This window comes from Simochromis diagramma, unplaced genomic scaffold, assembly GCF_900408965.1.
Source record: "Simochromis diagramma unplaced genomic scaffold, fSimDia1.1 OVJJ01000604.1, whole genome shotgun sequence".
NCBI classification, from domain to species: Eukaryota; Metazoa; Chordata; class Actinopteri; order Cichliformes; family Cichlidae; genus Simochromis; species Simochromis diagramma.
The window spans coordinates 162,060-175,270 of NW_024387416.1; the positions used below are offsets into that span (position 1 = coordinate 162,060).

General features: G+C 37.7%; 2 protein-coding genes across 2 annotated transcripts; both read right to left on the minus strand.

The window, feature by feature from the left end:
* Positions 1 to 3,555: 3,555 nt before the first annotated feature.
* LOC120721730 (putative uncharacterized protein DDB_G0282133) lies at positions 3,556 to 8,610 on the minus strand (the record flags this gene model as incomplete). Its single annotated transcript, XM_040012237.1, is given in 4 exon segments — positions 3,556 to 3,620; positions 3,709 to 5,606; positions 6,625 to 6,673; positions 7,191 to 8,610. Coding segments are annotated over 3 exon segments (3,303 nt in total), but the record flags the coding sequence as incomplete, so codon positions are not given.
* Positions 8,611 to 10,727: 2,117 nt separating this feature from the next.
* Positions 10,728 to 12,079, minus strand: LOC120721731 (putative mediator of RNA polymerase II transcription subunit 26; the record flags this gene model as incomplete). The annotated part of the gene is made up of 2 exons (XM_040012238.1): positions 10,728 to 11,518; positions 11,981 to 12,079. Coding segments are annotated over 2 exons (777 nt in total), but the record flags the coding sequence as incomplete, so codon positions are not given.
* Between the last annotated feature and the right edge of the window lie 1,132 nt (positions 12,080 to 13,211).

Sequence of the window (13,211 nt, forward strand, 5' to 3'; positions counted from 1 at the left end):
GTGTGTTTAAAAATTAAGAGTCTTTAATTGAAGCTTCTTCAGTTTATCATGATAGACTTCAAAAGAACCTGCTTCAGAAGGAAAAAGGTGATATTAATGTTATTTTTTAATAACAATAGTATTTTAAATCATTTTAAATATCAGAATCACTTAGACTTAGATTTTTGTCTGAGTTATCCAATACAACACAAACATAATACATGCAATACAAGAATAAGATACATACAACAAATATATTTAAATATTGACTGGTAAAAGTGACTGGTAATCATACAGGATATTTTCACACATCTTATATTTCCAGTATGCCAGGTGAGGTGATGCTATGTTGAGTATCACTTCTTTTCTTTCACAGTCAGATTCTTAAGCTGAGGAGATGCTTTATGGATAAAAAAAAACTTTGTCTCACTGATATGTCTAACTTACATTATGACTTTATCTCTTACATTACAAATTGACACCCAATGACCTTCGTCAGAAATTATGTTCAAATCTATACTGATTGATTACATAAAGGTTCATTTTAGCTTTAGTTACTTCTAAATCATACTATGAGTGCTCTTCATCAGAAGTTCCTCGTGGATTTTCTGTTGTAAAAATTATTTTTCATACCCAGTCACAGGAGACATTTCCTCAAGTTATTTCACAAAAGCATCAGCACAGATGTTATTGCTGGCCTGACAGGAGCCATGACAGCAGCACCATACAGGAGGCAGTGAGGAGACTGATCTTGTGGCTCACTCCATGTGACACTTTTGTAAATGTTGACAAAAAGAGAAAAAAAATGCATTGCTTTCAGAAACTGTTCTAAAATATAGAAACATGTTTGACATGATTGTATTAAATATATCTTACGTGTGCCGTTCACAAATATAGAACTGGTTTCAATGTCGAAGGGTGTTATCTTGGCTGCATCAATCAAAACTTGCGCAATCTCATTTGCATTAGGGACCAGTGACAATGCAAATCCAATGTCCATGTCATTGACAATGGACCCATTACTGCAAAAGAAATAACCCCAAACTTTATTTTTTTACTTTATTTAGTTTAAATATTTGTGAAATCGTATACCATAAACAATATACCTGAATGCAGTCACGGTGATGAAGCGGAATGAAGGAAATCTTTCCTGGTAGAAAGGTTCAAGCTGCAGAAATATGAATAAACACACTGTAAGTATGTATGCATTGCTTTTTGGGCTTGTGCTCCTTCACTTCCATGTCATTTGTGATATGTTATTTGCACTATGTAATATCATAGTGCAATTAATATTTAATATTTTCTTTCTGTTCATCCAGCTGCCCATTTTTTGAATGGTTAGCACATAATGAATATGTCACAGGTCACATTTATGCTTTATCTTTTTTCTTAGAAATCATGGCATCCAGTTGGTAAAAATAGAAACCCCAGCAGTATTTACTGTGGAGTTTTAGCTCAGTTATATGGTGCAAATATTTTTCCACATTGTTTATTGGATATAATGTATATGATTTTTTTTAGCTCAGTCTGTATAATATTAGTAACAACGGAAAAATTGTTGACTTTAGAAAGGAGACCTGAACGTAGGGATAGAAAAAGGACTAGCATATCATTTGTTTGCTTTTTTAAGGTATGCCACAGAAATACTGTTATGGGACTTTATCTAGAAATTATGCAATTAATTAGAATACAGACATTTAAATATTGTTCAACTTGAAGAAAACAAACTTACTGCTGTCCTTATCAGTGCAGCTCGTTGTTTAAACGCTGTGGATGATGAAGTCAGCAAGTCAGTCGTAAATATCCCTTTAACAGATCTGAATTTCACCGCCAGTATTTTGACTGGCTCAGCAGTTGTTACAGTTGTAGTGGTTGTAGGGTTCACAGTTGTAGTTGAAGCTGTAGTTGTATTTGTTACAGGTGTGGTGATTGTAAGATTTGTTGTGGTTGCATTTGTAGGTGTAGTCACTGATGTTGTGGTGCTCACTGTAGTTGTAGTTGAAGCTGTTGTAAATGCCAATAAAGGAAACAAGGTGTTGCTTTAACAAACAGTTCTGAGACATCATGAGTTTTAAATATGATCTTATCAAATATTGTTTACCTAAATCACTGACTGAACGGTCTGTTGTTTTTATACATATTAAATCTCATTTAAAGTGTATCGCATGAAATTGTTATCTTTGAGTTTTTTGAGAAAATTATTATATAAATAACTACATGGGTTTTCATGTCACAAACAAAACTGTATAATAATAATCCATCCATCCATCCATCTGCTTCTCCTTTTTAGGGTCGCGGGGGGCGCTGGAGCCTGTCCCAGCTATCATATTAGTAATAATAACAATAATATAGAAAATATATTGTTATTATTATTATTATGTATAATAATAATAATAATAATAATAATAATAATAATAATAACAATATATTTATATGAGGGCACCTTTCTAAAACCCAAGGTCACCTTACAAAGAGAAAAAGATATCAATAAAACTGTAGATTAAAATAGATTAAAATAAATTAAAATACAACAAACAACAAATAAAAAGAAAAAACAAGATTTGACAGCAAGTAAGATATGTATTAAAGCGAGTAAGCCGGTTTAAACGTGGGTTTTGAACTGTGACTTAAATAAGAGAAGGTAATCTATATTTCTTAAGACTGAAGGAAGTGAGTTCCAGAGCCAAAGACCAGAGTGACTGAAAGCTCTGTTCCCCATAGTGATAAGACGAGCAGATGGAACAACAAGAGGAGTAGCAAATGAAGATCTGAGAGAGCAGGAAACAGTGGTGATATGAAGCAGATCACAGAGATCTGAGAGTAATCGATCCGGGAAGTAATAAGACTATGGACAAGGATGGCAGCAGCATGGGGAGTAAGGAAGGGGCGAAGTCGGTTAATGTTACGTAAGTGAAAGTATGCAGACCGGGTTACGTAATTAATGTGAGACTGAAATGAGAGAGTACTGTCGAATATGACACCCAAACTCTTTACCTGCGGGGAAGGAAGGATTGGGGAATTTTCAATATTATTGGAGAGACTGTGAGATTTGATTAAGATAGAGGTTATGCCAACGAGGAAAACTTCTGTTTTATTACTGTTAAGTTTGAGAAAATTGGAGGAGAGCCATGATCTAATCTCCATAAGACAGTTTAGGGGAGATAGGTGGGAGCGATGAATTAATTATGTATATGATGTGAGAAATAAATCTGTGTATTGCCTTGTTCAAAATGAATCCTTCAGGAGTGACATGTGTGACTTCTGTTTACTTACTGTTTACTTGGGTTGCTACGACAGATGTGACATTAATAGTTAATGTGAAGTTGTTGGGCTTAGACACAGCTTCTACTAAGGTTTTTGCAACATCTGCAGCCTCTGGGATTTCTGCAGGTGTTATCGTGTTGTTAAACACAACTTCCACTTCTGCTTCAGTATTAGATGCTCGTGTTCTGGTCCCAGCTTGTCTAAATGAAGAAAAAAAAAAATTTAATTTAATATCCTAAATTAACACTATTTTTAGTCATTGTCGATAATAAGATTAGTGTTGCTAAGAATGAACAAAAGTGAAAATCTTACCTAAATGCTATGACAATAACATGGCTGAAGAGTAAACCATATCGAGCTCTATGGATGAATTCATACTGTGCAAAACAAACAAGTAGAAAATTAATTAATTCAGATGTCGTTGTTTTAACAAAACTTGTGAATACATCTCAGTTTTTAACTCACCATTACTACCACTTGTGCCTCAAGTGCCTTAAATTGTGGACTGGTTGTATTAGTGAGTGCATCTTCAAAGGGTGTAACCAAAACGGCTACTAGAATAAAAACTGGTCCACGGACCACTGCCACTGCTGCTGTCGTTGTTGTTGTTGTTGACTTCGTTGTTGTTGTTGGCGTTGTTGTTATTGTTGTTATTGTTGTTGACTTTGTTGTTGTTGTTGGCATTGTTGTTGTTGCTGTTGTTGTACTTGTTGGGTTGGTGTTTGTAAGATTTGTTGTGGTTGCATTTGTAGGTGCCGTCAGCATTGGTGTTGTAGTGTTCACAGGTGTAGTTGAAACTGTTGTAAGCCCTGTAGTTGTAGTTGTTACAGCTGTGGTGTTTGTAAGATTTGTTGTGGTTGCATTTGTAGCTGTCGTCAGCATTGATGTTGTAGTGTTCACAGGTGTAGTTGAAGATGTTGTAGGCCTTGTAGTTGTATTTGTAAGATTTGTTGTCTTTGCGTTTGTAGGGGTAGTGATCATTGGTGTTGTAGCGTTCACAGGTGTAGTTGAAGCTGTTGTAGACACTGTAGTTGTATTTGTTACAGGTGTGGTGTGTGTAAGATTTGTTGTGGTTGTGTTTGTAGCTGCCGTCAGCATTGATGTTGTAGTGTTCACAGGTGTAGTTGAAGCTGTTGTAAGCCCTGTAGTTGTATTTGTTACCGGTGTGGTGTTTGTAAGATTTGTTGTGGTTGTGTTTGTAGCTGCCGTCAGCATTGATGTTGTAGTGTTCACAGGTGTAGTTGAAGCTGTTGTAAGCCCTGTAGTTGTATTTGTTACAGGTGTGGTGTTTGTAAGATTTGTTGTGGTTGCATTTGTAGCTGCCGTCAGCATTGATGTTGTAGTGTTCACAGGTGTAGTTGAAGCTGTTGTAAGCCCTGTAGTTGTATTTGTTACAGGTGTGGTGTCTGTAAGATTTGTTGTGGTTGCATTTGTAGCTGCCGTCAGCATTGATGTTGTAGTGTTCACAGGTGTAGTTGAAGCTGTTGTAAGCCCTGTAGTTGTATTTGTTACCGGTGTGGTGTTTGTAAGATTTGTTGTGGTTGCGTTTGTAGCTGCAGTCAGCATTGATGTTGTAGTGTTCACAGGTGTAGTTGAAGCTGTTGTAAGCCCTGTAGTTGTATTTGTTACAGGTGTGGTGTCTGTAAGATTTGTTGTGGTTGCGTTTGTAGCTGCAGTCAGCATTGATGTTGTAGTGTTCACAGGTGTAGTTGAAGCTGTTGTAGACACTGTATTTGTATTTGTAAGATTTGTTGTGGTTGCGTTTGTAGCTCCTGTCAGCATTGACGTTGTAGTGTTCACAGGTGTAGTTGAAGCTGTTGTAGACACTGTATTTGTATTTGTAAGATTTGTTGTGGTTGCGTTTGTAGCTGCCGTCAGCATTGATGTTGTAGTGTTCACAGGTGTAGTTGAAGCTGTTGTAAGCCCTGTAGTTGTATTTGTTACCGGTGTGGTGTTTGTAAGATTTGTTGTGGTTGCGTTTGTAGCTGCAGTCAGCATTGATGTTGTAGTGTTCACAGGTGTAGTTGAAGCTGTTGTAAGCCCTGTAGTTGTATTTGTTACAGGTGTGGTGTCTGTAAGATTTGTTGTGGTTGCGTTTGTAGCTGCAGTCAGCATTGATGTTGTAGTGTTCACAGGTGTAGTTGAAGCTGTTGTAGACACTGTATTTGTATTTGTAAGATTTGTTGTGGTTGCGTTTGTAGCTCCTGTCAGCATTGACGTTGTAGTGTTCACAGGTGTAGTTGAAGCTGTTGTAGACACTGTAGTTGTGTTTGTTACAGGTGTGGTGTTTGTAAGATTTGCTGTGGTTGCATTTGTATCTGTAATCATTGATGTTGTAGTGCTCACAGTTGTAGTTGAAACCACTGTAAATGTAAAGAGAGGAAACAGGTGTCACTTAAATGTCACAGTTCTGAGATTATTGTGAATTTAAAATATGATAATATTCAATATTACTTACCAGGGTCACTGACAGTAACATTGGTAATGTTGAAGACCGTTATGTTTGGAGCTGCATTAATCAAAACATTTGCAATGTCAGTGTTATTAGGCACTGCTGTAGATGCAAACCGAATGTCAATATCAGTGATGATGGATCCGTTTCTGCAGAATGAATAAACCAAACATCGTTTTACTTGCATTAATTTATTATGTATTATATATTATATGGAATCTGCAAACAAAAAATAAATTACCGGAATCCAGTCACTATCATTGAGAGGTATGAAGGAAACGTTGTGTTATAGATAGGTTCAAGCTACAGAAACACACACAATCAAAGATCTGTCAGTACGAATCCATGCAATTAACCATTGCTTGACTTGAAGATCAAAACTTACTGTTGTCACTGTCATGGAGGATCTTTCTGTAAACGCTGGAGATGATGAGTTCAGCAAGTTGTCTGTAAATGCCTCTCCAACTGATGTGAACTTCAACTGCTTTGTTATAACTGGCTCAGCAGTTGTAGTTGTTACAAGTGTAGAAAACAAAGAGCAAGCAATTGACAACAAAGTAATTCTCATAAACACACAATGCTTTTTATATATATATACATTGTAAATCCCGTCAAAGGTAGCCTTTCTTATGAGTAGCACATTAAAAAATTAAGTGGGGGTCGGGGATTGGGGGGTTGCACACACACACAGATGTTAATATTTGATGTTAAATATAAATAGTTGTGTTGACTTGTTTCAAAAACAATCTTTCAGGAGTGACAAGAGTGACTTCTGTTTACTCACTGTTTACTTGGGTTGCTACGACAGATGTTGTATCAACAGAGAGATTGAAAGTGTTGTTGGGATTAGACACAGCTGTGACTAACGTTTGTTCAACATCTTTAGCCTCTGGGATTTCTGCAGGTGTTATGGTGTTGTTAAACACAACCTCGACTTCTGCTTCAGTATCGGATGCTCGTGTTCTGGTCCCAGCTCGTCTGAATGAAAAAAAGAAAGAAAAAAACTTCAATTTTTTATTAAATATCCTAAATCAACACTATTTTTAGTCATTATTGATAATAAGATTAGTGTTGATATAAATGAACAAAAGTAAATACCTTACCTAAATGCTATGACAATAACACGGCTGAAGAGTAAACCATATCGAGCTCTATAGATGAATTCATACTGTGCAAAACAAACAAGTAGAAAATTAATTCATTCAGATGTCGTTGTAATCAGCTGGAAATTTAACAAAACTTGTGAATACATCTCAGTATTTAACTCAGTATTTATACTGTGCAAAGCAAAGTAGAAATTAATTAATTAATTCAAATGTAGTTATAATCAGCTGGAATTTTTAAAGCACTTGAAAATCAATCTTAGTATTTTACCCACCACTACAACCACTTGCACTGCAAGTGCCTGAAATTGTGGACTGGTTTTATCTTCGAGTTGAGGCACATAGGGTGTAACCAAAACTGTTGTAAGAACAACAACTGGTGCACGAACTACCGGCACTGCTGTTGTTGTCGCCTTTGTTGTTGGCTTTGTTGTTGTTGTTGTTGTTGTTGTTGTTGGCTTTGTTGTTGTTGATGCTGTTGTTGTTGTTGTTGTTGTTGTTGTTGTTGCTGCTGTTGTTGTTGGCTTTGTTGTTGTTGTTGTTGTCTGTGTTGTTGTTGTTGTTGGCTTTGTTGTTGTTAATGCTGTTCTTGTTGTTGTTGTTGTTGTTGCTGCTGTTGTTGTTGGCTTTGTTGTTGTTGTTGCTGTTGTTGTTGGCTGTGTTGTTGTTGTTGCTGCTGTTGTTGTTGGCTTTGTTGTTGTTGTTGCTGTTGTTGTTGGCTTTGTTGTTGTTGTTGCTGCTGTTGTTGTTGTTGCTGTTGTTGCTGCTGTTGTTGTTGCTGTTGTTGTTGGCTGTGTTGTTGTTGCTACTGTTGTTGTTGGCTTTGTTGTTGTTGTTGCTGTTGTTGTTGGCTTTGTTGTTGTTGCTGCTGTTGTTGTTGGCTTTGTTGTTGTTGTTGCTGTTGTTGTTGGCTGTGTTGTTGTTGCTGCTGTTGTTGTTGTTGCTGTTGTTGTTGGCTGTGTTGTTGTTGCTGCTGTTGTTGTTGTTGGCTTTGTTGTTGTTGTTGCTGTTGTTGTTGGCTGTGTTGTTGTTGCTGCTGTTGTTGTTGTTGTTGTTGTTGTTGTTGTTGTTGTTGCTGTTGTTGTTGGCTGTGTTGTTGTTGCTGCTGTTGTTGTTGGCTTTGTTGTTGTTGCTGCTGTTGTTGTTGGCTGTGTTGTTGTTGCTGCTGTCGTTGTTGTCTTTGTTGTTGTTGTTGTTGTTTTTGTTGCTGTTGTTGTTGTTGTTGCTGCTGTTGTTGTTGGCTTTGTTGTTGTTGTTGCTGTTGTTGTTGGCTTTGTTGTTGTTGTTGCTGCTGTTGTTGTTGTTGCTGTTGTTGCTGCTGTTGTTGTTGCTGTTGTTGTTGGCTGTGTTGTTGTTGGCTTTGTTGTTGTTGTTGTTGTTGTTGCTGTTGTTGTTGGCTGTGTTGTTGTTGCTGCTGTTGTTGTTGGCTTTGTTGTTGTTGCTGCTGTTGTTGTTGGCTTTGTTGTTGTTGTTGCTGCTGTTGTTGTTGTTGCTGTTGTTGTTGGCTGTGTTGTTGTTGCTGCTGTTGTTGTTGTTGGCTTTGTTGTTGTTGTTGTTGCTGTTGTTGTTGGCTGTGTTGTTGTTGCTGCTGTTGTTGTTGTTGGCTTTGTTGTTGTTGTTGCTGTTGTTGTTGCTGTTGTTGTTGGCTGTGTTGTTGTTGCTGCTGTTGTTGTTGGCTTTGTTGTTGTTGTTGCTGTTGTTGTTGGCTTTGTTGTTGTTGCTGCTGTTGTTGTTGTCTTTGTTGTTGTTGTTGTTGTTGTTGTTGCTGTTGTTGTTGGCTTTGTTGTTGTTACTGTGTCAGTTGTTGTGATAGCTGCAGTTAAACCTTCAGTTGTTGTTGAATCTGTAGTTGCTGTAGTTTCTGTAGTTGCAGTTGAACCTTCAGTTGTTGTTGATATTGTACTTGTTGTTGTACCCTCAGTTGTTGTTGATGCTCTTGATTCTGTAGTTCCAGTTGAACCTTCAGTTGCTGTTGAGGTTGTAGTTCCAGTTGAACCTTCAGTTGTTGTTGATGCTGTAGTTGCTGTTGTTTCTGTAGTTGAAGTTGATCCTACAGTTGTTGTTGATCCTGTAGCTGCAGTTGTACCTTCAGTAGTTGTTGAAGCTGTAGTTGCTTCAGAAACTGTTGTTGCTTTTGTTTCTATAGTTCCAGTCAAACCTTCAGTTGTTATTGATTCTGTTCTTGCAGTTGTACCTTCAGTAGTTGTTGATAGTGTAGTTGCTGTTGTAACTTCAGTTTTGGTTGATGCTGTAGCTGCTGTTGTTGAAGTTGTAACTTCCGTTGTTGTTGATTCTGTAGTTGCTGTTGTTTCTGTAGTTGCAGTTGAACCTTCAGTTGTTGTTGAATCTGTAGTTACTGTTGTTTCTGCAGCTGCTGTTGAACCTTCAGTTGTTGTTGATGCTGTAGTTTCTTTTGTTTCTGAAGTTTCAGTTGTACTTTCAGTAGTTGTTGATGGCATAGTTGCTGTTGTGCCTTCAGTTGTTGTAAAGGCTGTGGTTGCCGTTGTAACTTCAGTTGTTGTTGACGCTCTAGTTGCTGTTGTTTCTGTAGTTGCAGTTGAACCTTCAGTTGTTGTTGACGCTGTAGTTGCTGTTGTTTCTGTAGTTGCAGTTGAACCTTCAGTTGTTGTTGATGCTGTAGTTGCAGTTGATTCTTCAGTTGTTGTTGATTCTGTAGTTTCTTCAGATACTGTAGTTGGAGTTGTACCTTCAGTTGTTGTTGATGCTGTAGTTGCTGTTGTTTCTGTAGTTGCAGTTGAACCTTCAGTTGTTGTTGATGCTGTAGTTTCTTCAGATACTGTAGTTGGAGTTGTACCTTCAGCTGGTGTTAAGGCTGTGGTTGCTGTTGTTTCTGTAGTTGCAGTTGAACCTTCAGCTGTTGTTGATGCTGTAGTTGCTGTTGTTTCTGTAGTTGCAGTTGAACCTTCAGGTGTTGTTGATGCTGTAGTTGCTGTTGTTTCTGCAGTTTCAGTTGTATCTTCAGTAGTTGTTGATGCTGTTGTTTCTGTAGTTCTAGTTGAACCTTCAGTTGTTGTTTGTGCCGTAATGACTGTTGTTTCTGCAGTTTCAGTTGTACCTTCAGTAGTTGTCGATGCTGTTGTTTCTGTAGTTCTAGTTGAACCTTCAGCTGTTGTTGATGCTGTAGTTGCTGTTGTTTCTGCAGTTTCAGTTGTACCTTCAGTAGTTCTCGATGCTGTTGTTTCTGTAGTTGCAGTTGAACCTTCAGTTGTTGTTTTTGCCGTAATGACTGTTGTACCTTCAGTTGCTGTTGATTCTGTAGTTTCTTCAGATACTGTAGTTGGAGTTGTACCTTCAGTTTTTGTTGATGCTGTAGTTGCTGTTGTTTCTGTAGTTACAGTTGAACCTTCAGTTGTTGTTAATGCTGTGGTTGCTGATGTACCTTCAGTTGCTGTTGTTTCTGTACTTGCAGTTGAAGTTTCTGTTGTTGATGATGCTGTAGCTGTAGTTGAACCTTCAGTTGTTGTTGATGCTGTAGTTTCTTCAGATACTGTAGTTGGAGTTGTACCTTCAGTTGGTGTTAAGGCTGTGGTTGCTGTTGTTTCTGTAGTTGCAGTTGAACCTTCAGCTGTTGTTGATGCTGTAGTTGCTGTTGTTTCTGCAGTTTCAGTTGTATCTTCAGTAGTTGTTGATGCTGTTGTTTCTGTAGTTCTAGTTGAACCTTCAGTTGTTGTTTGTGCCGTACTGACTGTTGTTTCTGCAGTTTCAGTTGTACCTTCAGTAGTTGTCGATGCTGTTGTTTCTGTAGTTGCAGTTGAACCTTCAGTTGTTGTTTGTGCCGTAATGACTGTTGTACCTTCAGTTGTTGTTGATTCTGTAGATTCTGTTGTTTCTGTAGTTACAGTTGAACCTTCAGTTGTTGTTAATGCTGTGGTTGCTGATGTACCTTCAGTTGCTGTTGTTTCTGTACTTGCAGTTGAAGTTTCTGTTGTTGATGATGCTGTAGCTGTAGTTGAACCTTCAGTTGTTGTTGATGCTGTAGTTTCTTCAGATACTGTAGTTGGAGTTGTACCTTCAGCTGGTGTTAAGGTTGTGGTTGCAGTTGTTTCTGTAGTTGCAGTTGAACCTTCAGCTGTTGTTGATGCTGTAGTTGCTGTTGTTTCTGCAGTTTCAGTTGTATCTTCAGTAGTTGTTGATGTTGTTGTTTCTGTAGTTCTAGTTGAACCTTCAGTTGTTGTTTGTGCCGTAATGACTGTTGTTTCTGCAGTTTCAGTTGTACCTTCAGTAGTTCTCGATGCTGTTGTTTCTGTAGTTGCAGTTGAACCTTCAGTTGTTGTTTGTGCCGTAATGACTGTTGTTTCTGCAGTTTCAGTTGTACCTTCAGTAGTTGTTGATGCTGTTGTTTCTGTAGTTCTAGTTGAACCTTCAGTTGTTGTTTGTGCCGTAATGACTGTTGTTTCTGCAGTTTCAGTTGTACCTTCAGTAGTTGTCGATGCTGTTGTTTCTGTAGTTGCAGTTGAACCTTCAGTTGTTGTTTGTGCCGTAATGACTGTTGTACCTTCAGTTGTTGATGCTGTAGTTTCTTCAGATACTGTAGTTGGAGTTGTACCTTCACCTGTTGTTGATGCTGTAGTTGCTGTTGTTTCTGTATTTGCTGTTGAACCTTCAGTTGTTGTTGATGCTGTAGTTGCTGTTGTTTCTGTAGTTGCAGTTGAACCCTCAGTTGTTGTTGATGCTCCCGTTTCTGTAGTTGTAGTTGAACCTTCAGTTGTTGTGGATGCTGAAGTTGCTGTTGTTTCTGTAGTTTCAGTTGTACCTTCAGTAGTTGTTGATGCTATAGTTGCTGTTGTTTCTGTATTTGCTGTTGAACCTTCAGTTGTTGTTGATGCTGTAGTTGCTGTTGTTTCTGTAGTTGCAGTTGAACCTTCAGTTGTTGATGCTCCCGTTTCTGTAGTTGTAGTTGAACCTTCAGTTGTTGTTGAATCTGTAGTTACTGTTTTTTCTGCAGTTGCAGTTGAACCTTCAGTTGTTGTTGATGCTGTAGTTGCTGTTGTTTCTGTATTTGCTGTTGAACCTTCAGTTGTTGTTGATGCTGTAGTTGCTGTTGTTTCTGTAGTTGCAGTTGAACCCTCAGTTGTTGATGCTCCCGTTTCTGTAGTTGTAGTTGAACCTTCAGTTGTTGTTGAATCTGTAGTTACTGTTTTTTCTGCAGTTGCAGTTGAACCTTCAGTTGTTGTGGATGCTGAAGTTGCTGTTGTTTCTGTAGTTTCAGTTGTACCTTCAGTAGTTGTTGATTGTGTGGTTGCCGTTGTACCTTCAGTTGTTGTTAAGGCTGTGGTTGCTGTTGTTTCTGTAGTTGCAGTTGAACCTTCAGCTGTTGTTGTTAATGCTGTAGTTGCTGTTGTTTCTGCAGTTTCAGTTGTACTTTCAGTTGTTGATGCTGTAGTTGGGGTTGTTTCTGTAGTTTCAGTTATACCTTCAGTAGTTGTTGATGCTGTTGTTTCTGTAGTTGCAGTTGAACCTTCAGTTGTTGTTTGTGCCGTAATGACAGTTGTTGTTGTTGATGCTGTAGTTGCAGTTGAACCTTCAGAACCACAGTTTTGTGCAACAGTTGGTGTAGTAGCAAGCTCAATTGCCACTATTTGTGAAAAGTAGACATATGATTACACTTAACACACATGCTACTGAAAACACATGCATATGTATGTATATATAGATATTTATGAATACATTTAGATAGATAGATAATCTATAATAGATAATAGATCATGCTACTATACGCCAAACTGATCAAGAAGAAGAAAAACACTTAAAAGAAGCTGTTAATCGACATGATATGAAAGCATGTTACTACACAATATGTTCAGATGTTACTAAAATATGACAAATTAAAATCTGAAAAGCTAATAACTGAAAAGTGTGGCACATTGTGTATGTATGTATTTTTATTTTATTTTATTTTTTAAGAGCTGCATTCTAATTTTTGTAAAATAATCAGTTACTTACCCAGAATGGTTAACAAAACGGTCAATGTTCGACAAGCCCCCATTACAGCCTCATGTACCTGAAATATTTGAGAATATGAATGTTTGTTATAAATTGATGTGGAAGTATTTATGCATTGACATAGCTTTTATTTATACTCTCTCCCTCTTCAGACACACTCCCACTGCATGTTTGGAATCATCATCATGCTGAAAGTTGAAGTTGTTTCCAGTCAAATGCTCTTCACATTGATCTAAAACACCACAACCCCTAAGCGTTTTTTTTTTTGTTTTTTTTTTTTTTTTTTTTGTTTTTGAAGCATGTCTTTTTTTAGGCCTGTAACCTCTACTTTTGTCCTCGATTTTTTTTTTCAAATGTTTAAAGAACACACTTCATGCGATGCTCTTTGGAAATCACTTTTTTTTTTTTTGGGCGGTCTGCCTCCCCCCACCGCAGGGAAAAGGGTAACA